We start from the raw sequence: 23,761 nt of genomic DNA on the forward strand, positions 1-23,761 counted from the left end.
TTTTTCACAGCCAGTAATCCGCATTTGGCTTCAGCTGGTCAACAGGGAGCATTCACAACGCAAGTTCTTCAGAACTTGCTTTCTCTAGTTACCTGTTATTCTGTTATTCAATTTCCTGCACCCCATAGTACAGAGCACCACCTACTGTGGCATCCAGGTATTACAGAAAAAATAAACAAATCCCCAAATAAACCAAAAAATTGTGCTAACAACAAAAAATAAAGGGCCATACGGGGGGATATTAAACTACATAAACAACACAATACATAAAAATACACTACTCAAACTTAGTTAGGGATATTGGGATGTGGTTGCATAAATGCATGTGCACAGATATGCAAGAAAAGTCACATGAAATGTGCTGCATTATATTTAGGGTCTAAGAATATTCTCAAAAACACAAAATTAAAATTAAGATATGTCACAGACTAAACAATCAAGTGAAAAACTAAAATAGCCAAATATCCCTAACTAATTCTGAGAGGTGTATAGCAGTATTAATAAGTAAAATCCGTAGACAATATAAAAGTGATTCACACCTTTGTGCCGATTTAAGGAAAAACTCCAGTCTTGTTTCTCTGATGCATGTTCGATGCTTTCATAAATCAGTAATAACACTTACATTACCGTTACATTAGAGAAATATTTGACCTGACGCATAAAGGACATATTGACAACAGAAAAAGGGATAAACAACATTGCGGATTTTGCACATTTCCATAATGCAAATCAACTGCGAGTAGTCTACCCGGAAGTGCCTGTTGTTGACAGGCTGACAGCGACTATTTAAAAAAGCCTTCCAGACTGACTGAGGCCACTTTCTTCTTTTCTACAAACCCTTCCCGCTGTCTCGTACTACAGGAATCTGAGTGTCTGTGAGGACGTGGCGAGGTGGAAAACCCGGAGAGGAGCACAAAGAGCAGCAGTCTGCGCAGACTCAGTGACACGGCAAGGGCGCTGCTCCTCCACGTGGACCCTGTCATTGACCAAAACACCGCGGTCTCCGTGGCAGCCGGGGGGGCGCGCGTGCCTCCGCCGTTGCGCAGTGCAGACCGGGCGGCACGAGGGGAGGTGCTCTCCAGACATGAAGCTGTGAACCAAAACCGACCTGAATTAAAGCTTTTTACCGTCCACACATCAGCTATGCAGACAGGTAGGCTCACTGTCGCTCTGAGTAGAGACACACACTATCACAGCCTGTGTTTATCCAGCTGTGGACCTCATTAAGCCTCCACTGTACATACTTACACATAAATATTTAATGTTAATACATCCGCAGCCAAGCTATTGTTTTATGCCACTTCATGCTAGCTGTCTTTTCATGTATTCCTTGTTTAATTCAGTCCTGTGAAGTCAAAGCAAGAAGACAGTGTGAGTTCCTCAGTAATAATCAGTGTACTTACAGTATACAGGCTGTAGCAGTGCTGCTGCAGTGAGTTGTTGGGGTCATGTGGGGATGTGAGCGCCGCGATGTTAGCATCGCTGCTGCTCAAAATGAGGACGCTGCAGTAACACAGCCAGTTTGTGATATAATGGAGATAAATCTGTGTACTCTACAGATCCCACACCAGCTCTGTAATCCATCCCCCAACATCAGGTATACATGGCCTGACAGCAAGGGACTATGTGGATGCACAGCTAAATATAGACGTGGAGGTTTTAATTGATTTTGCCACAAGCATGGACAGCTACACAAGCTGTAATCATGGTTGTGTTGTGTGTAGACAGAAGGTGTTACATGTAGATGGATAATTTGGCAGATAATAGCAGAAATTACTACTAGGTTATGAGTCTGTAGGGCTAATTTGGCAGACACTGAAGCATTAGCCATGTTGATTCTGTACTTTGTACAGCATCATGAAACAATGAATGTGCCACAGTTTGCTCAGATACAGATCAGTGTGGGAAAAGGCTCTTTATTTCAGTTCAGTTGCATATGCTTTCAGTGACACTATGGCATTTGGGCAGATCATTTCATGAAGGCTGCTGGGACTGATGTGGTCCTCATGGCTGTGTGTTTGTAGGTGCGTTCATGGAATCTCACCTGGTCAGGTTGGTCCCATGTGTCCTGTCCCTGTTCATTCTCACTCACTTGTGCCTGGCTGCACCGGGTCAACCTGGGACACAAAGGTAAACCCACCTGCCTACATACAAGTTTCACTCTCTTTTTTCAAACATACTAACATATTAAAATGTTTAGTCTTTCATGCTGCAAGGTATATTATGCGAAAACTGATGACCTTTTAGTGTCATAACAACTAAATGTGCACAATGAACATATAACCAAAGGCTGCAGTATTAAAATGGCAGATATTTACCTACAACACTGTCTGGATTAAGCAGATGTTTTGCAAAAATTGACAAATGAAGAACAGTATACCTCATGGTAGCAGCATTCAGCCCTGTTGTGATTACAAGCAAATGAAACAAACTGTCTTTCACCTTTTGTTGTATTGAACTTTAGAGAGAGGAAATGAAGCTTATGGTTACTTATATATTTATATCTTTGCATATTTGGAAGTCATGACAAAGAAAAAAAGGTTTTCTTTAATTGTTTGTGTCTCAGGGAGGAATCCATAGATGCCTATCCCCCTTCAGCTGCACTAGCCAATCCCTTTGGCTCTGGAGAGGAAGACCGCAGGTAAGTGACACATGGATCAATGTGATGTGATTTCTCACATCCAGCTCATTTTAAGCCATTAATTCCCTCTTAACTGCTGTGTTTACTCTTATAGTTAGGCTAAATGGTGCACTCAAGATGCATCTTGACAATCCAATCCAATTATTCTCAGAGAATGATGAATTATGTATTATATGTAATAAAGAGATTTACTGTCATGCATTGTTTTGTGAAATTACTGTGTGACCTAGGAGTTAATATTAAACCAGGAACACAACATGCATACCACATTCAAATTTGTTCAATCTGCAGTGTGTTTTAGTGCTGTAAGCAGCTGCTGTCTGCTTGCCCTGTGGACTTTGGCTGCTGTGTTGTGCTAATGATGTGGACTCCTTCGTATACAGATAAGATTACATGAGCAATAACAGTGCTTTATGTTGCAGTAATGATAGCGATCATATACATTGTCCGCACACAGAGCAAAACATGATGGCTCGCCGTTGGTATCTTCTCTCATATCTTTGTTACTGTTCAGTTGTACTGTAACATAAACTGAATTACAGGTTTAATTTTTTTCAGTGAGAGGCACAACTACTTTAGGGACTTAGTGTGATGAGATATGTGGCTGCTGACAATGTGGCTGCAGCTTCTTTCCACTGACTGATAAGATTAATGGATGTGTACATTGCTCTATCATTGTGGTTGCTTAAGTCTCTGCCATGTATGACCACTCTGATGTTGTCAGCTGTGAATAGAATCTGCAGCTCAATTCGCATTAGTCTGAGGTAGAGTCGGTACAAATATTTAACTTGAAAGATGAGAGCTGTAGTATTTTGGCCATGTTGCTTTGGATGCAAGCTCTACTTAATCTACCATTTGGTCTGTGAATTGGTCTACAAAGCAGCTGATTTAGTTGGAGGTTAAGTAGCGTTTTCATGGATAGCCAAATGAGGCTGTGTTTGAAGGTGGGATGTCAGGGATATGATTGGCCGTTTTTGACTACTTTTGATTTTACCGTTCTATTTCACCTTAAAAACTATTTACCTTGCCTTGTTGGGTGTCATTATTTTCAGCACAACCTCACATGTGTGACTGTACAGTTATTGTTTCATTTTGACATACTGCACCAACACAATAGACCTAAAATCACAAAAAAAATCAGAATATCAGAGTCGGAAAAAGTTAGATTTTTTACTGTGAAAACCACAAATATGTTTAACAAGCCATTTTAATTTCTTATAATGCAAATATAAATTGATGTTTGCTAAATTTGTGCATAAATTTTTGAAATGTACAGTTATTACATTTAATTGCAGGAAATGCCTCAGGCTCAGGCCTCCCTCAGCTCTCCTGCCTGCTCCACATTCAGCAGTCTCCTCGCTGTTTTGACTCACAACACAAAAAACAACTACACTACACACTAAACACACTACACCAAACGCTGCATAACACACTAACTATACACTCCAAACACGCTAAATGTCATAAATCTCTCAACTCTCAAAACTCGCTGTCTCTGTCGCTGTCTCTATCACCGTTACTGCTGCTGTCAGTCTTTCGCCGCCATCCCTCCCTCAACTTCCCCCTGTTCCTCAGCAATGAAATCACGTGGTTTGCCATATAATTTTCTGATTGGTTGGTGTGGTGCCTTTTTCCACCAATAGGAACGTGTTTTTTTGCTTGAAAACACTATCTGCTTGCGGACACTTTTGTGACAAAAGCCCGTTTTTACCGTTTCTTCCTGCACCAGACACATAGCAAAACATGACTTCGCTTCTGTCGACTCAGGAGGTGGGGCGTGGGGGTGGGCTAACAGCTAGCTACACACGAACATCCACAGATTCCGATTCCAGTTTGGTATCCTCGCGTATCCGGATCTCCTTAGACCAGAACATACAGGTCCGGACTCGTTCAGTCTCATTAATCCACAACAGTCAAGATGCACAGAACGTGACCGAACTGCTGGTAAAATCCCGGTCCAGCTCGCGCTGCTGCAGGTATAAATCTGCTTGTTTCTTAAGGTGTGTCGTGGGGGTGGGCTCTAGTGATTGGCTCTGGTGCGCACGTGGCTATGGTGTGCAGTGATTGGCTCTGGTGCACACATAGCTATGGTGGCTATGGTGGACAATGCTCGCGGAACTGGTTAAGCATTTATGAAATAATTTATTAACGGTAACATTGTAGTCCAAACAAATCCAACGTTGCGCACCCTTAAACCACACAGCAGCCATGTTGAAAATCTCAGGTCAGTCTGATCCTGATCTGCAGAGATAGACAGACAGAGATTTCTTGCTTTTATAGAGAGCTGTTTGAATAAGAATAATAAAAATGCCTCTTAAGGGACTATGAAGCTGAAATATATTTCTTCCTTTTACCACCACCTCTAAAGTTTCCAAAATTAAATAAAATGAAAAAAAGTGAAAGGTGTATAAAGGTTTAGTGAAGACAAAGTAAACCTGCAAGTGACGCGCAATTGTCTGACACGGTGATGTAGGTCACCCGGTTGAATGGTGACTCACTCAACCAGGTTGCAGATTGCTCAGACTTTACCTCAATCAGGTAGAACATCAGACTGAAGAGAAATCTCATCAGGGCCTAAACAGACCAGATTTTCTGGTTTACTGTAAAGATGAGATCTTTATATGACAAGGAAGGACTCAGAATGACCCACATCTCTTAAGCCTTCACAAAAGTGGGTTGGCACACCCTGAATGGCTATGAGGGAAATGCCCCAGGCTGTTTGTCAAACAGTATTTAGGAGCTGCTCTCCACACCCTGTACAACAGTTGCCCTGAATTTATTGCAATTCATCCAGATGGATTTTGACATGTAACAAAATTAAAAATATAGCAAACACCAAAAAATGGGACTGCTACTGGCTCTCTTCTTTCCATCTGCTTCATTAAAGATATGATGAACTGAGAAAAACACCAAATACGTGACAGTGATTGTTGCTGAGGTGGCATCTCCCTCTGGTATGTGGAGTTAGGACATGAAATCCTGCCCTCATGTGGCTGAAAATCATACAGAGACTACCGTGCTTCAAGGGCAAGTCAGCCTGCACAAGAATCAAGAGTAAGATAAGAAAGGTAACACAGGGAGAATTTAAATTTTTTGTCTTCTTCTTTTACCTCTCTGAGCTTTTGTAGCCAGTCTGATTGTATCTGCTTTAACAAGACTGTTAATGGCTTAAACATGACACAAGTCCAACTGGGTTGAACAATTTTGACCCCTCAGTATTGAGCCTAAGCTCTAAACGTTTTAATTATTGATTTAAATGTACTTTTTGTTGTGTGCACCACAGGTTGCTGCAAAGTTTCATTAAATCCACCCTGAGTGGTGACCAAGGAGGACCAGAAATCAGCAACTGGGAGCAAGGTAGACATCTACACCAATAAAGCTGCTCCTTCAATCACTGTTATCAAATATGCACAAACATCCTCTGTTTATTGAATGTTTTTGGTATTTAACATGTCAGTCTTCTCCTGCTTTGTGTCAGAGGTATTCTACCTGTTTCGTCTTTATGACTACGATCGCAGTGGGCTCCTGGACGGCTTGGAGATGATGAGGCTGCTCTCTGACTTTAACTCCCATCATGCACCTGGAGCACAAACCAGTGAGCTGGTAAGGAAGGAGTGGCTGTGTGTTTGTGTTACTCATACCCTCACACTGTTAGCTCACTAAGGTATATCTTTGTGTGTGTGTGTGTGTGTGTGTGTGTGTGCGTGTGCATGTGCGTGTGTGTGTGTGTGTGCGCAAGCAGGTGGTGTCTATGGTAGATTTTTTACTCCAGGCTCAGGATTTAAACCAGGATGGCATGTTAGCCCCATCTGAGCTGCTGTCTCCTCCAAAACCTCACTCACAGGTATTGTACATTTATGAACAAGCAACAAGAAACAATGTACAGTCAACCTAATCAAAATCTAACAATGTCAGGCTTTATGATGATTTTTGTTTGCAGTACTGGTATAACTTGTAGTAACCACTGAAAAAATAGAACATCTATGGGTCATAAAAGATTTTGATTGGTGGAAATAGTTATTTGAAAAAGCTGTCCTAAATTAAGGTACACTTAGTACTTTCAAATGCACAGTATAAACAAAATGTAAATGTATCAAATATAATATGAAAATTGAAAGCTAGTAAGTGTACCTTGAGCTTACAAGTGTCAGATTTTATCACAGATTAACATGTAGAAGGAAGTATTTAAAGAGCTGTACCTAGTTTTCTTTTTCTCTGCCTCATTTATGGTTGACTTCAGTAACTTTTTCTACCACAGGACCCTGGTAATGGTGATGACAATATGAAGGCAGACGCAGAGAAGGCTGTGGAGGCTCATCAGGAGTTGCAGCCTCAAGCTGAAGAGCAAATTCATCAGGAACGCATAGAACAAGTAGATGAACAGCATGTGCAACAAATCCCAAAAGCCCCAGCAGCAGAACAAGGGCATGACCAACCTGTTCATCTAGGGCAACCAGAGATCTGAATGCAGACATGCGGATGCTGGTTCTGTCCACACTGTCACACAATGTGCTCACACCAGCAGAAGACTGATGATGGAGTTAAAACAATGCCCTCGACTGAGAGGACATCTTTTTCTTCTTCATCCCTATGAATGGTTTCTCTCTTGATTTGAATGCGAAGATTCTACCATCCATCTCACCTGACGATTGCGTTTTAAATTATTGCCCTTACTTTATTTAAAAACATTTCCTACAACGAGAACTAATTGGTATTAATTATGAAGTCAAAGATTGATAAAGCTGTAAGGGGGACAGTAGTACTGAATTTCAAATGCAGTATTATCAAACGTTATTAAAACGGAAGCCATCATTAGTAGATATTTTTAGTCTGGAATATTTGATTTTCTTTATTTGTATTTATTACCCTTTTTGTCATACATTTGAGCTTTTCTACATACATTCTGGTGTTTCGTGTACACCTTGATTGGCCTTATTGTATCTGACTCACCATAGGCTTACGATATGCACCAGGAGTGCATCTGGACTGTTATCTAGTAAAACTGGTCTCATTTACAAACTGGTGTGCCATGAATCTTAAAATGTTGTCCTCCTTGAGAATTTGTTCAGCCCACACATAACCTTAAATCACGTAATGAATAAAATTAGGTTATTCAGGAGAAAATTCCCATCTTATTATGCAATATTTGCCAAGTCTTGATTGTTTTAATGCACGTGTATGATCCCATAAGCATTATATTTGAGAATTGTGATGTGCCTGAACGAGTAGGAAACCATGGAATTACAGACCAGTGGTTGGCTCTTAATGAGTTACAGCCATCTACCACCAGTCTTCCATCAAGATAGTTGAGGTCGCTAGGCCCATGTGAAGTAACATAAGATGTAATTTAATTATGCGTTCAGCCTGCAGACTTTTATTTTTATGGTTATTCTTTTGTTTAGCCTTTTTTTGTGTGGGTTTTTTGTCTTTATGCATTTATACAGCTGAGGAAAATAAAAGTGTTATTTGCCCTGCCTTTTTTTCTGTCTCCTGTTTCTGCGATTTGTTTGATTAGTCAGAATTCAGTTTTAAATGACCAAACACAATATATACACAGGACAGTATGTATATGATTGTACTGTAAATAAAATGGTAAAAGTTAAGAGAACGAAAACAATAAATGAATTGCGTGAATAAATTATGTGTATAATTAAAAAATGAACAATTAAACATAGAATATTTGTTATTCAAAGGTAGTGATCAGGCCTCCTTGGTATGGACTAAAATATTTTGCGATCAAAACATAGAATTGTACAAGGTCATGCTGATAATGCTCCTACTTTCAATAAGGCTACAGTGTAAAGGGTATTTGCTGAGTAGGGCTCCAGTGCGTCATCCAGCCATGATTTAAGGCCTGCCTTAAAATTATATTTGGAAAATGATCTTCTAAATTGACAAACATCATGTGTGTTGACATGTCACATTCAAGTGGGATCAAAAAAGTACATGTCCCATATATATGGTCCCATAGGCCGAACTGGAAGGGGCGTGAGTTCGGCTCTCTATTTATGTGCAAAGCCTAATTTACGTGACTAGTAACTCCTGTGATCACCAACTGCAGTGCTTCATGTCAAAATGTCTGTTATTTTAAATCTCTACTCTTCCTGCCATCAGTTGGCTTTTTATTTTTATTTTTTTGCTAGCTTAGCTTAAACTGACTAGCGCTCCTCCCTAGACACAAAACAGTCTGTTGCTAGGCAACAGAATGACAACAGGAGAAGCATGGCGGAGGATAAACCAAGACCAGGTTCGTGTCAGTTAACTTTAGCTTAGCTAATTATGACCTAGTTATGAATTATTTTCGAGCCTCAACGATAAACTTCAGCAAAAAGGCAATTTGTATTTTATTCAAAGCCCCTTGATATTTTTCCTTCTGAATTATAATTTCTCGCTTGTTGAAAGTAATTTGCCTGACATATTTTTTATGTCGGAGTAACTGCTTCAGTAAATAGTTTCTTGGCTCTGCTCCTGGTTCTCGTCTGTCCTGTCTGTTAGAGGGGATAGTGTCAGATGTCCACAAGAGGATTAAAGCAGCGTTTGAAGCGTTTGACTATGAATCGAACAACACTGTGGACGTCCGGTGAGTGAGACTGCTCCTAGACCAGGGGGCTGTTATCTGAAAACAAATGTACAATAACACCTTATTCTAACATTGTTTGGGTCACATCTCAGAACTTCATACACAGTAAATGTTAAAGTGGAGTGCATGTTCTAGTTATTGATCAGAACATATTAAGTATTGGACCTTTGTATGCAGACTCCATCTCCAAAATGCGAATTAACCTACATATTTACACCAGCTCCTGTGAATTTAAATATGTTTAGTTTATGAATATGCTCCACTGTATCTTCACCATGTGCCTTGTAATCTAACACTATCAATGACACTTGTGTATTGCTAGAGTAATATATATAAAAATTATTATATATGGTAAATACAGTTTAGTTTATGAGGAAAATCTCCCATCCAGTTCTAGTCTGGTCTTGTATACCAAAAAACCCTGACACAGTGGGCTCTGATCAAACGAGGCAAACAAAATGTGTCATGATACATCTACTCAGGAGATTAGCACCACGAAACACAGTATTTGCATGCATTTAAATGGTGTGGTCTAACATGAAGTTTATTTTTCTAGGGAGATCAGCACCATCATCTACGCCCTAGGTTGCTTCCCCACTCAGGAAGACCTGCATGCCTTTATAGCTAAGGTCAGAAAAGTCTTTGTTCATAATTTGGATGGACTAACAATCACAGTAATCATCCACGGCTCCTCTGAGGTGTGCAGTCATTTAAATTGTCCGCTATACCTTCTTGTAACATATCAATAGTAATGTAATTGTAATGTCACCACCATTAGATATGCATTCTCATTTTCTTCAGTATTGCATTAAGTGTTAATTTGCTGTAGCATAAATAAAGAATTAACTATATGCTTGAAATATGTATTATTCGGAGAGGAGTTAGAAAATTCAGAGTCTGTTCAAGAAGCAAAACACAGCATCTTTGTGCTGTTCAACCAGGTGGAAGAGGACCACACAGGGTATATCCATTTGGACAAGTTCCTCCCAGCCATGACTAAAGTGCTGCTGGAGCACAAGTAAGAAGGTCACCAAGCATGTTGTTTTGTATATATAGCTGAATAAAAAATCCAAACTAACCCCCTAACCCTAACCCTAACCCGAGATCCAAAAAAGTGTCAAAAGAGATACTTCCCAATCAACTGGAAACGGCCTGAAACATGCTCCTAAACACGTTCTTGGGTAACAATTTTGGCCCTCCGATGCATCCCATTCACTTTGCAAGCGTGCCTCTAACCTAAACCTAACCCAAGATCCCAAAAAATGTAAATACATGTATGTCCCAATCAACTCGAAATAGCCTGGAACATGCTCCTAAACACTTTCTGGAGGAAATAGTTTGATCTTGACACTTTCTCAAAATGAATCTCTGATGCATCCCATTCCCTTTGGGAGCCTGCTTCTAAAATGAACCTAACACAAGATCCAAAAAATTGTAGTTACAGATATGTCCCAGTTAACTCGAAATGGCCTGAAACATGCTCCTAAACACTTTCTGGATAAACGTTTTAGTCCTGACACTCCAATTTCACCTCTAATCCATTTCATTCACTTTGGAAGCCTGCCTCTAAAATAAACCTGACCAAGATCCAAAAAAGTCTCAACACAAATATGTCTCAATAGACTTGAAATGGCCCAAAAGATGCTCTAAACACTTTTTGGAGAATTTTTTTTAGTCCTGACACTTGGTCAAATTTCACCTCTGATGCATCCTTTTCACTTTGGAAGCCTGCCTCTATAATGAACCTAACCCAAGTTCCATGTCTGAAAGGCCTCCACTGATCACAGTTTTTGATCATAAAACTTTCAGTGGATTTTATTTTCACGACATGAAAAATACCAAATGTCAGACATCTTTAAATATTACATGCCAGTTCTTTTTTCACTTCTGTGTCTCAGAACTGGGAAATGGTCTCTAAAGTGTATGCTCCTTAACACAGACTAGTGATGTCCACCTCTGACTGTATTTCTGCTTCACTTAGAACCAGGGAACACTTTAGGATCCCGTTGACACTCTTATCATGTTGTTTAGTATGTGGTGTGTCATCATTTTTACAGTATCAAAGAAACACTCTTGTATCACTGTGTGTACGTGTGTGTTAGGTTCCCTCCCATCCCTGAGGATGTTTTGCTTCAGGCTTTTGAGGTAAGACCAGCTGCAATTTCCTTGTATTCTCCAGTGTTGTAGGTTATTAGCTGCTACTTAAGAATCTTACAGTTTTATCTGGTAACAGCAGATCCCTTCAAATTCCCTTTTCAGCCATTCACAGCACAGTATCTAAATTAAGCAGGAGTGTGAGCCTCTGAGAACATCATGCATTCAACACAGTGATCCTAATATCAGTGTTAGTGACATATGTTTGTTAAAGCATGAGGGCTTGTTTGTAGGTTCTGGATAAAGAAAAGAAAGGATACCTGGAGCCCGAGGAGCTGACAAAGTACATGACACAGGAAGGTAAAGTGGAAGCTTGTCAGACTGAAGTCTTTTTTGTGTGTCTAACGTTCCTGGTCCTTCCACAGAAGAACATATGTAAACACAGGAACTGTTGTTGTTTGTCCTTAAACCAGGTGAGCCCTTCACTCAGGAGGAGATGGATGAGATGCTGACAGCACTCGCTGACCCTGAGAAGAACCTCATCTATTACAAAGACTTCATCTGCCAGCTGACTATTGACCCTGATTTGTAAATAGCGTCTGGTGTTTGTGCTAATGTCTGCATGTGCCAATGTCTGCATGTTCTTAAGTTGGACTTGTAAATCTGATATAATTAATAAATATGCATAGATAAATCCTGACTTTGTGTGTCCAGAGTTGTCTTGCCCCACAGCACAGGTGTTTTAAGAATACCGAATCACGGTCAGTTGGAAAGTAGTTGGAAGCTCCCTCTTAACATCTTGAATATTCCTTGCTCACTGATTACATCTTGGCCCAGCAGTGATATCGGTATCAGAAGCAGTAGGTGATCTGGTCCTTCAAGTGGCAGTGTGTGTGCAGCCAATGAATACATCAGGAAAGCAGCTGATATGATAAAAGATAAGGAACACTTCCTATATGAGATGACACTAAATGAAATGTGCTCAGTATTGGGAATGGGGAGGAAAGAAACAATCTTCATCATGGCGAATTATGATGCTGTGTGAGAGGAAGCCATGATGATTCAATCATCAGTTCAGCTCATTTCAGACTCCATGACCAGTACGGACCTGATCAATAAATGACCCAGAGTATGAGAAAATAAGACAAAGCAATGACTGGATTAATCAGCGTTGCAATTTATCTGAGGTGATTCTGCATTGAATATTTATACATGCATGAAACTTTTAAACAGGGATGATATGACTTATCTGGAGCTTGGATAAGCATATGATAGCAAACACAAGCAGTTCTCTATCTGAACATGAATGCATGCTGAAGTTTCAGTCTCATTTCACAGTAAAAATAATGACCCGTTACGGTTTAAGAAGAGGACATCAGAAAATAAAACAGGGGCCTACAGAAATAGAAAACGTGTGTATTAAACATTCCCTTTTTCCTAAACACAAACAGAATAAGGCTCATTTACCTTCAGCATAATCAAACAACAGCATCAAATTAGTACAGTCTTGGTACAGAGAGAAAATGTTTAAAGGGATTTTCTTTACCTTTAGGTTCCTCTTTTTTACTTGTACTCACACTTGTTGCATTGTAACATGAATAAATGTGTTCCCTCGGTGAAAAGGAGCTTAAACAGCAGCTTTACTTAGCTAATCACGATGTTAGATCGTGTAAGCAGGAAATAAAATAATCCACTTGCATGTTGAAGTGTTATTGTCAAACATACTTAATAGAGCTGGGTTTGTGGTGGAATGTTTGAGTTTTACATGCAAGGAAGAAAAAAAAAAAAAACAGCAGAGATGGCATCATTTCCTGCTCGGTCACAAATTAAAGTGATTCCAACCCTGAAAAACAGTGAAATAGGAATTGACGGCAACATAGAGGCCAGTTTTCCAGGAAAGGAAAGTCAGAAAGTGGTGGCTTTGACATACACGTGGGTGTGAAAAGTGAAATAAATTTGCATTCTAAGTACAAGTACAATGAAGATATTACATTTTCCGCCAAAGTTTAAGGGGATTCATGGTGAGTAACACCCTAGCTTCAAGATTATAAATTAATGGTGCAACCCCCTTTTTTATAAAAAACAAATCCAGAAGCAGAGATTAGAGTGTTCCCCTTTAAGCAGCCATATCATGTGAGAATGCAGCTGCCAGCAACTTCTCATCTGCAGCAGGTTTATTAGCGGCAGTCGCCACTGCTCATTTGGTCCTTTAAGAGCCATAAATAGACAGAGGAAGAGGAGGGGGAGGAAGAAACATGACAGATTATAGAAAAGTCTGAAGAGAAATAACAAAAGATAGGGAAACAAAAAGAACACAGAGGTAGAGAGATCTTTGACATCATATCCAGCTACCAACAGTGGTCTCTTAACATTGTTTTTGCATTATTGCACTGCAACTGATATACAGAGGAATGACGATCTTAAAACATAATCAACCACAACCACACCACATTTTTCACATATATTAGGAAGAACAGGAGGCAGTGATCACCTCACTACTTTTCTACTACTACTAGAATGAGATAGGAGAGGAAGAGGCCAGATAGAGCCGTCTGTTTTAAAAAAGGGTTCAGATGTGACCTGACAGGTTAAGGTTGGTCAAAGAAGCCCTGCTGTTTACTGGTTCAAACTGTAGATTTTAAGTAGGTGACGACACCTAATGACGTGCTTCCAAGAAACAGAAGATTCAGCTATTTCAGCAATTACACAACTCTGTGTACAAGTTTGTTGCATAGTGGAGCCAAAAGGTAAAATAATAAAGAGAAGTGTCCTACAGCAGAAAATGCAGCTTTGTAAAAGAGCTCTTCAAAAAACAACCTGGTCTCTTCAAGTTTATCCAAACCACATCCCTCTTTATCTCATTCTGACTGAAGGCGAAGTCTTGTAAGGCCTTGGAGAAGTTGAGGACAAGAGTCAGATGATGGGCTATAATGAGTTTGCAAATATGTAAGATGGCATTATGTATAATACAGCATCCCGATTCCACAGTGTGTCTCTGCCTGCCTTTTACCTTTTCTACACAAACATCGATTCGGCTCTGTTAATACCTATGCATTCGGCCTTAAGACGGAACAACAATGGCCCCATATTCCCTCTTCCTATTATTTATACAGTGTTGAGGCTGAGTCATAAAATGAGCAGGGCAGCGTCTCCTATAAAAGGCAAAAAACTGAACTGGAATGCAAAAGAGCTTTGCATATACATATTATTATATGTACACACAATTAATGCACACACTTGCAGACAATGAACTGAGAATTAACTGCTGAAAGTGTAGTTAGGACAGACTGAAAACTACTGTTTGAGTTACTGGGTTCACAGCATTCACCTCATAAATCAAAACTGAGTCAATTTTTTTTAAATCCGCTGGTCTAACCTGATTAATAACCACTGTAACACATCATCTGACTCCTGTAAATGATAACAATCCGTTTTCTTTATGGTCCGCCTGGGCCATGAGATGCAAGGCTGACGGCTCTAGCCTGATATATTTCACAATCAGTCCAACAGTGGCTACTTTGCATCACACCATAGATCAAGTATCCAGAGCCACATTGTTTGCCAACATCAAGTTAGCACTACACACAGATGGACCATACAGTGTCCTTTAGATCTGCAGCACCAGGCCAGCAGCTGAGATGTTGTCCCCTCCACCTGCAGTTTGGTAAACCTCGGTGCACACCAGCACTGGAGCTACGCAGATCTCATAGTTATCCTCGTCCCAGCAGCTGACGGGCCTGGTCTCCTGCAGAGGGATACGCTGGCTGCCCTCCCGTCGGCTGACAGAGAAGGAGTCGTCCATGATGAGCCTCGCCTTGCTGGGGTCAATGTCATTAGAGCCGCAGACATGGCGGTTAGCTGTGAGAGAGGCCTTGGCGGTGGCCGACATGGTGTTCTTCCACTGGGAGCCATGCGTCACAATCATAGCCTGAAAGGCCAGCGTGTGGACGTGGAGTCGCGTCAGCGGCTTAACTTGAGCACTGTTTGCGTCGCTTTCTGCACTGGCATCCTTGTGGCGTTGGTTCAGGATGCGATAGACCTCCCTCATCTGGTCGAGGACAGTAGCTACACGAGGGTTTGGGTCTGACAGCACTGTGATGTTGGAGCCTTTAAGTAGACTGAGCAGGTTGGGAAGCTCCTGTTCATTCATTCCCAAAGAGTCCGCCTGGGGAAGCACAATGAGGATGAACGATTAAACTCGGGACCTGCCTCTGACTTAACTGTGCAGCAAACAAGAGCCATATATCCCACTGAGTGACATAATATTTCAATGTGATCAACACCTTTAAAGTAGTTGTGTGCCAGGCAGATGTCATGCTCATGTGTGCACTTCTGTGTCGACTGATCGTGTTATTTTACAGAGCTAAGAGGAAAAAACAACACTTGCTGTGGGGACTGCAATGAAGGAAACCAATGCAATTGGAGGATTTCCAGTTGTAAAGCAGCATATTAGCTATATTAGGCTGTGGCTACACGGATATACTTTATAATTATCAATAAATATAAATACAAAAAGGCGAGAATAACATTTACTGGAAAATAAGTAGTGTTTAAAGCACTCATTAGATTGCAGATCATACTGCATTTTTTACATGCACAGTGGTACGTCCAAGGTTTAGATGTTTTCTCTCTTTCTAAAAAAGAAAAGAAAAAAGGGTTCATCTTTTCATACATCAAGACGCTAGTGAGCAAGACATTTTACTCTCTCCAATATATCCACATGCAAATTCAGGAGACCAAAACAGTTTTGCTGAGTCACACTCAGTTTTGTCTCGGTGTACTGAACTAATATAACTGAAAAAACCTGTTTCAAACTAGCTGATATTATTTGTCAGACCGCGTCTTCCTCTTCACCATCATTTAAGTCTTCAACTACTTTAACAAACATGCACAAATTCATGTACTGATTAATTTAATTGTTCAGTCATACTTACATAGGGGATGACATAGTTAAGTAGGTCTTCCATTATACTCTCTTCTACAAAACTGGCCATCTCAAAATGGACTCCAATACGTGGAGACGAGGAGGACAGGAGGTCGGACAGGCGAGACAGGAGAGCAGCCCGCTCACCTGAAATAACGAGAAGTATTGGTGGAAAGAGAACAGAAGAAATTCAGACAAATGATGACGTTCAAAATAAGCAACAAATAAAAAGCTTGTCAACAATTGGCTCTTACCCGACTGGAAGGGGAAATTATCCATCATTTGCAGCCCACCTACGACCAACAGATCTGGGTTGAAGTCCTCCAGTTTCTCAGCGAAGTCCTCCATGGAGGCCAGGTAGGGGTTGTGGTCGTCACTGTGGACGATATATCTACAGGGGCATAGACACAAGCGAGGCCAAACACATTCAGCTTCACATACATAATGTACATAAATTATACATGTGCACGGTATGTACAGGATGATGGTATGGTGGAAAACTCTGTCTCTGGCTTAAATACACTCACATACACAGTTTAATATATAGGAACCCTCAAGATTATTAGAAATATCTTTTATCTACTTGACTAACACGTACCTGTTGGCTCTACGTGAGGTATACTGTCCCCAGGTAGCACCAGATGGGTACTCCAGGATCAGATGAATGTCTGGCTCTTCTACTACGTTACCTGCCACTGGATTGACAGAGGTAGTCGGTGAGGTAAAGCAGACAAGGCAGAGATATAAGAGACCATGAAAAAAGGAAGGAGAGAGGGTGATTCAGAGATGCAGGAAAAGGACTGTGCAAGGTAAAAATGTCAAAATGCAGAGGTCTCGGAGAGTAATATGAGAGCACCAGTGTGTTTGCACGTGTGTGTGTGCGCGTGTGTGTGTATACCTGTAATGTGCTGGGAGAGTACATCATTAAAATCAGGGCTGAAACTTCCCCCTAGCAACACATCACATCCTTCCGTTGCCATGCGACCAGCCATTACCGGGGCGTTGCCGCCTACTGCCCATCTGTTTCCAGGTAAGTCACGGGACGCTTCAACCAGCTCACTGAATAAGGTATCATTTAGCACAAAACGCCTGCAGGACAAAGAAATCAAAAACAAACAAACAAACAAACAAAAAACAGTGACACAATGCTCTTGTTTTTCTTGTGTTCTTTCATGCAAACATTCTGAACGGCCATTGTGTAAGAAATGTCCTGTGTACACAAATAAGCCTGGCCCTGGAGGAGACAATGGAATAGACTAGTTAAACCAGTCTGACATTAACATACATACTTGAAACACTGTAAATCAGTGTGCTACTTTGAAAAATGTAACCATTGTCAACTTTGTCAAGAAGGACAGCTTTACACCATAAAGGAAAGCTATATGGGAAGCTTGAGATACTGAAAGAGGGACAACATTTAAAAGAGAAAGACAGAAATGTGCAATAGTAGAGGTAGTAGGGGTTGCTCTGAGACACCTCGAACATAACATTTAAACACTGGGACCCTTTTGATACAAGAGGAAACAGAAATAGAAAGAAGATACCCTGTAAATATGTGGCCTCAAGCAGACACAATGGGCCAGAAAGCTCTGGAAATGGCAAGCATGCTATTTTGTGGTATTATGTCATTTCTAGTTTCTCTGCTCCTACTCATCTGTATCTCACACAGTCTCGCTCTCTCTCATAAATAAGCACATTTCATCATACATGTGGTTTGTGCAGGTCTGCACTTAGCAGACACAGCCATGCATCTCTTCTGTTCTTCACACATATAACTGATCAACGTTTTTTCACAAATTCCAAAATAAACCAGAATAACTGTGAATGCTGAGCTGAAAAGGACCATGTCGTCCTTACTGACTCTCTCACACAGACACTGTTTGAAAAGGGCTACAAATTCCCTCCCCCTCTCTGTCCGTGATGAAGGCCTGTTGCCTTTTGGTGTTAGTTCCGGACATCGAACATGGGCTCACAGGCACCACTGCCCTTAAATGAGCTGTCACCAATGAGGGGGATGAGATCAACAGCAGAAATATTGAATAATTAAGAAGGTTGTCCAGCAAATAACTGATAACTAGAACGGCACTCAGTAGAGTGCATACGTCTGCCGTGGCTCAATAGTCCCCTTTTTATTCAATCAAGCCTGATCCAAATTAAACTCTATAGTCCTGTATCACTCTAAATTTTAAACTGCCCATAACTGCTTAACCATAATTAGAGCTCACCAGATCCAGGGTCCTCATCAAAATGAACTCATTCATAGATAACAGCCCCTCAATCATGCAGATTCACACCAAAAGTTAATTCATTCAGCAGCTATTTCTGATTAGTTTATTCAGGTTAACAGTAGCTTGAGGGTGTAACACAAACTCCCATTAAAATTGATAAGTAGCTTGGCTGATCACAAGGCCTCGCACAATATCTACTTCAATTTTCCCCTCTTTCTTATCCAGTCACACACACACATACACACTGTGTGTATGGACGCCCATGCATGAGCAGCACATGACGGCTGCACTGCTGTCCACAGACACCACCACTACTGCCAGCCATCTTTCTGCATGGATTATCTTTGATAATTATTAATAAAGAAGATGGTGTGATTTTCTCTCTTCAGCCACAAAGCCAGGAGCTAGACACAACTTATATAAACTCAAAGCCTCAGCAAACGGATTAACAGCACATAGAAGATAAATATTTGTGGGAGAACTTGTTCAGCGTGTTTACATTACCATTCTGTGAATTTAGGTATGAATTTGCACTTACTCTGCAGCAGCTCCAGGTGCAAAGAAGTAGGCAAAGCTCTGAGCCAGCTGCACTTCATTTTCTATGTAGTCATGATGTAGGGGCTGGTCTGAAGGACGGAGGTCAATCTTATTCAGCAGCGATACCCCGTCCACTATCAGGTCAACACAACCTCCAAAACCTGCAGATGAGGAGGGTGGGCAGAGAAAGTAAGGGAGTCAAAAAAAAGAAAAAAAGTGATGAAAAAAGGTATAAAAACAAAATTTGTGACCACCCAAAAGGTGAAGAAAAATTATTGACCTGCAGGGCACAGTGAACAGGGAGAGGATTGTGTATCACACATTTTATTTTAGACTTGGCATTCAGACTTATCAGTACAAAAAGAGCCAGGCGAAAAGTAATTATAGTGTGCAGCTTTAGTTAACTGAGCAGGGAGACATTCACACAACAGCTGCTGAAACATTCGTCTGCCAGTGTGGCTGCTAAATGATCTGACACGTCAATATACTTTCGGTTGCTGGTTCAAACACGCTCAACGGTGCGCTCTTATTTAGAAGCATTTTTCAGAGTCCAAACAAAAACCAACAAGCTGTACAACCACCACAGACAACCTACCTGCAAAGTCCAACTCTAATGGTTGCCACAGATACCACATTTGAATTAGTTTTGAATATCTGACTCTGTCTGACGGAGGCTCGACCTCCAGCTACTCTGTTTGCACATGCTTAGCGCTGCTCTTACATCCCTCCTACATATTTTTCTAACAATTTACAAAAACATACCTGTGACATATATTTGTTATGATCTGGTCAGCACTAGGGTTGCATATTTATTGTTCTTTTAGTTGAAAGTGAACTGGGGAGAATGTGTCACCGCCTGAAGTCCCTCATATATATCAAAGAGGCACGATAATAGGTCTGGGACTATATGCTCTTGCTTTAATTTGTATTGCAATTCTATAGAGAGACCATGAGTAAAAGTTGAATCATACACCTCTTGAGAATGTAAATAATCATTTGTGAGTCTTATTTCCAAAAGCGATGCATATCACAAGTCAGTCAGGCTTTCTGAGTTTTATTTCAGCAACAACAATGTTAATGGAGCAGCAAACATTCACTCATAATCGATTGGCTATTAAATAAATTGGCAACAATTACGATAATTGATTATTCAGTTTGGGTATATTTTTCAAGTAAGAAGGGTATCAATTCTTTACAATTACGTAAAAACAATATGTGACCATTATTAGCAACCGGCCAAGATGAGTTAAAACACATATGCATGTCTTAAAAAATGTTATATCGTAGATCTCTAATAGCAATACATCAGGATTAGATCAAACAATCTGTGATAGTATGTGATTACATGTCTACATGTGAAGTAAGGACGACATGTGACTGAGCCTGTTGATGAACTGGGTAAAGGTTGGGCAGATATGGTGATCCTTCCATTGTGTATTTGAATCTCAGTCCAAAGGACAAGATTTTAGGATTAGATCATGACGGTTCAGACACAGTCATGCAATCATGCTAACAATCCTGTTCAAAGACCACATTCTGGCAGTGAAAAACTGTATAATGCTTCAGCTAAAGCAACAGTAGGTGCATCCATGTAATTTAACTATCCAAGGACAAGAGATTTCACACCAACAATACAATATATTCTACTGACATAAGGAAGACATTCGTTCCTGTGGCTAGGTTTTCACCCCTCAGTTATAGCACAGATATTATCACCATGTTGCCCATATTTCCACGCACTTGTCATTGGCCCTTATCAGTTCAAACACAGCAGGCCTGGACTGAAGAGATCCACACAGAGATAAAGCCAGGACCAGCCTCTGTGGTGCCATGTTGGTTGATGAAGGGGTCTGATCCAGCTGGTCAGACAAGATGCTGATTTTGGACCGAGATCTGGTGACTCGGCAGATCATGCACTGGCCACCAACACTTTAGCTTTTTTATTATAATGCACTCCACTGTACTGTACAGGGTCGAGCTCAAACATACAACATTTGCTCAGATCGCCCTGCTTTCACCAGCCAGTCATTTTCTGACACACCTCCTGACAGTTTGTGCACGTTACAACACTAGCTTTAGCCAGTTCCGAGTTGTACTTCTGTTATTTTGTTAGCAGTAACGACAACTGAAGGAGCCTAACGCACTAACGTTAACATATTTCTGGACCGAGGCGATTATAAAACCAGATATTAGGTTAGGCTAGTTAGCTAACATTAGCTTACACCACTTGCACTCACCAACTGCTACTTTCGGTCTCGCGACGTTGTTCACCCCGACTTTGCTCTCCGCCCGGAGCAGAGAGGACAGCACGGTGTCCAGCCGGTCGTCCAGCCCTTCATTCTGGGGAGACCGGAACCATACGGCCCAAAAAACCACACATAAGGACAAAAGAGGCCCATACTTCATCCACGAAATCCTGCCTCCCCCCTCCATTGTCAGCGGCCAAGCTTACTGCTACGAATGCTCACGTTGTCAGTTATGAACAGCACCTTCCGCCCCGGCCGTTGTGTAGCTCAACGTGACGTTCAAAAAGATCGAGTTTTTTTGCTGACCCGACCGAACGAATCACTTCCTGAAAAGATTCGTTCACCAGTCAGTTCAGTTCAAGCTCCGGGTGTCACGGGCGAACATAAGAGGATTCACTCGCTTATTTAAGCCGTTCGTTTAGAGGGGGGATGTGGGCGTGTTCAACATAAGAGATATATGAGAAAAAACGATCTCATTCTTCTTTTTAAACGAGTATGATCATCTTTAACGCAAATGGACTGAAAGGAAAGCCGATAGTCACCAATTAAAGTGTTATATCAAACTCTGAGTCACTGAAAGGCACGATAGATCATAAAGCCATCATGACCCGACTCATCTAGAAAGCCTTAAACGAGTCTTCTTTATTTAAAGGTGCAATAGAAAATGTGTTGTAAACATCCAAACTAAAATCATTAACAGATTGTGACGGAACAACAATGTTGATATCAGTTAGCATGCTAACCAGCTAGCCTGGACATTAAATCCTCTTCGTCCCAGTGCTAGGGTTTCCACCTTGGATTTATGGAGAAAAAAAAGGGACACTCTACCACCTGACAATCTAACATTGCCATTCATAGTCATGCTACTAGCCTGGATAAAATCAAAGGTATTTGTATCAAAACTGTTTGTTAATGAAAGAGTGGGGCACACGAGTGTGACGTCTTCAAGAGGCAATGGTGTTGTTACAGAGTTCGTGGGTGAGAGAAGAGAGAATAAGAGGAGTGTTTTGCTTATTTCCAAAGCGTTTTCTTGAGTTTTTGTAAACAAGAAAGAGTGATTTAAGGAGCCCTTTACACTTCGGAACGCTACGTTAATGTTAAAAATGTGGCTATGGCTGATATAAACAAACAAATCTCAATACTGGTATTGGCCTCAAAAGTCCATTACTGGTCAAGCAAAAATCACATGCATGTAAACAACATTTCCAAAACTTCTCATTTACATCAGCAGCATATTCTCAACCATCCCTACTCTTGTTTGTGTCCTTCAGCTGCCCGAACCAGAAAGTGGGCCTTGGCTAAGGGAACCTGTTGGGAATGGCTCCATCAGTAAAGACATGCCTCACTTTATCGCCAATCAGATGATGGACTTTCAATTATTCCAAAGGCTTTTTATCTGAATGCATTCCACGCTGACAGAACAAGTTAGACCTACCTTTGTAGCACTACAACTGTTGCTACTACAGCTGGCAGCACTGTTGTCGGTAATCAAACTCTGTGCTTAAGATCTAAGAATAGTGCACATATACCGTAGATTATTAAACAGTAAAGATAGGAGAGAGGCTGTTGAAAGGCACCACAGGAGAAAGAGGGGTTAAAGCAAGATCCTGAGCCCGAACACACGTGTGTGTGTGTGTGTGTGTGTGTGTGTGTGTCGGTGTCGGTGTGTGTGTGTGTGTCAGGATACATGCGCAGGGATTTAAAAAAAAGAAAAAAAAACATTGTATTGAAATGATTGCAGATGATGGTGGGCCTTTTGAAACTACAATATCAAGAAAGGTCAGTAGGTGGCAATAGTACTCCACCTCACTACAATATGATAGTAACACTTAGCACTTAGTATATTTGATATATATGATATCAAGTTTTGCTGCGAAGCTTAACTTTGACAGTTTACAAGATGACTTACAATCACAAGGTGATTTGTAGAGGGGATTATTTAAACTATAGACAGATAGATAGATAGATAGAATTACTTTAATGATCCCAGACTGGGAAATTATTTAAACTATGTGAGTCATGTTAGCAGGATTACACTGCAGAAACAAGATAAGCATTTCTTGCACTTTAATCCTAGTTACTACTCAAGGTCGACTGATGCTGGATTTTTATTGGTTGATTTTAAAAGAACAGTTTGAGGCAGGAAAAAGCTGATAATCTAATCATATCACGGAGGTACAACTTTAACGATAAATGTAGAAATGGAAACCGATTGAAATTAGAGTAATGTTCAGTTAGGACAAGCAGCAAGGGTGTAGGTTTGATTTTGACATTGGTGGGGACATAGCCAGTGTATTTCTTTTCTTTATAATTCACTCATGTAATCTTAGATAATCTTGTAAATAAAAATAGACAAAATCAAAATCAAATTTTCTCAACATACGAACAGAACCTTTGCTGTGTAAAGTGAACTGACAGCCATTTATAGCCCAGTCATCATTTCATCTGCGTAGAAGTAAAGAATACTACACTATAATGATAGTACCAATGATAAAAAAAGAACATTTTATT

General features: G+C 40.7%; 3 protein-coding genes across 4 annotated transcripts; 2 read left to right on the plus strand and 1 right to left on the minus strand.

The window, feature by feature from the left end:
* Window positions 1-829: 829 nt before the first annotated feature.
* Window positions 830-8,122, plus strand: cgref1 (cell growth regulator with EF-hand domain 1). 2 transcript variants are annotated; one of them, XM_030415590.1, is made up of 7 exons: window positions 830-1,153; window positions 2,025-2,130; window positions 2,567-2,641; window positions 5,925-5,998; window positions 6,120-6,244; window positions 6,381-6,485; window positions 6,900-8,122. In XM_030415590.1, exons 1-7 carry the CDS (start codon window positions 1,144-1,146, stop codon window positions 7,104-7,106), a joined length of 702 nt encoding a protein of 233 aa, XP_030271450.1. In that variant the 5' UTR covers window positions 830-1,143; the 3' UTR covers window positions 7,107-8,122. The 2 variants fall into 2 exon arrangements, with proteins under 2 accessions (XP_030271450.1, XP_030271451.1); XM_030415591.1 differs by having other exon boundaries at window positions 835-1,153; window positions 6,384-6,485.
* Window positions 8,123-8,749: 627 nt separating this feature from the next.
* On the plus strand, window positions 8,750-12,015 carry drc8 (dynein regulatory complex subunit 8). The gene is made up of 7 exons (XM_030413769.1): window positions 8,750-8,888; window positions 9,137-9,221; window positions 9,778-9,850; window positions 10,163-10,239; window positions 11,324-11,366; window positions 11,609-11,675; window positions 11,789-12,015. The coding sequence occupies exons 1-7, from the start codon at window positions 8,864-8,866 to the stop codon at window positions 11,905-11,907; spliced, it is 489 nt and encodes a 162-aa protein (XP_030269629.1). The 5' UTR covers window positions 8,750-8,863; the 3' UTR covers window positions 11,908-12,015.
* A 453-nt stretch (window positions 12,016-12,468) lies between these two features.
* Window positions 12,469-21,616, minus strand: adpgk2 (ADP-dependent glucokinase 2). Its single transcript, XM_030414898.1, has 7 exons — window positions 21,242-21,616; window positions 19,006-19,165; window positions 17,138-17,328; window positions 16,838-16,934; window positions 16,494-16,630; window positions 16,250-16,386; window positions 12,469-15,480 (listed from the first exon to the last, which is right to left on the minus strand). The coding sequence occupies exons 1-7, from the start codon at window positions 21,435-21,437 to the stop codon at window positions 14,923-14,925; spliced, it is 1,476 nt and encodes a 491-aa protein (XP_030270758.1). The 5' UTR covers window positions 21,438-21,616; the 3' UTR covers window positions 12,469-14,922.
* Window positions 21,617-23,761: the final 2,145 nt, after the last annotated feature.

Source organism: Sparus aurata, chromosome 4 (assembly GCF_900880675.1).
Source record: "Sparus aurata chromosome 4, fSpaAur1.1, whole genome shotgun sequence".
Taxonomy (NCBI): Eukaryota; Metazoa; Chordata; class Actinopteri; order Spariformes; family Sparidae; genus Sparus; species Sparus aurata.

Excerpts from the sequence above, each read along its gene's own strand:
- cgref1 (XM_030415590.1), top strand. Across the intron at positions 6,245-6,380 it reads GAGCACAAACCAGTGAGCTG|CAGGTGGTGTCTATGGTAGA; the intron begins GTAAGGAAGGAG and ends TGTGTGCGCAAG. Across the intron at positions 6,486-6,899 it reads CTCCAAAACCTCACTCACAG|GACCCTGGTAATGGTGATGA; the intron begins GTATTGTACATT and ends TTTCTACCACAG.
- drc8 (XM_030413769.1), top strand. The coding sequence starts at position 8,864 with ATGGCGGAGGATAAACCAAGACCAG. Across the intron at positions 9,222-9,777 it reads AACAACACTGTGGACGTCCG|GGAGATCAGCACCATCATCT; the intron begins GTGAGTGAGACT and ends TTATTTTTCTAG. Across the intron at positions 9,851-10,162 it reads TGCATGCCTTTATAGCTAAG|GTGGAAGAGGACCACACAGG; the intron begins GTCAGAAAAGTC and ends CTGTTCAACCAG.
- adpgk2 (XM_030414898.1), bottom strand. The coding sequence starts at position 21,437 with ATGGAGGGGGGAGGCAGGATTTCGTGGATGAAGTATGGGCCTCTTTTG. Across the intron at positions 17,329-19,005 it reads GCACCTGGAGCTGCTGCAGA|GCGTTTTGTGCTAAATGATA; the intron begins GTAAGTGCAAAT and ends TTTGTCCTGCAG. Across the intron at positions 16,935-17,137 it reads ACTCTCCCAGCACATTACAG|TGGCAGGTAACGTAGTAGAA; the intron begins GTATACACACAC and ends CTGTCAATCCAG.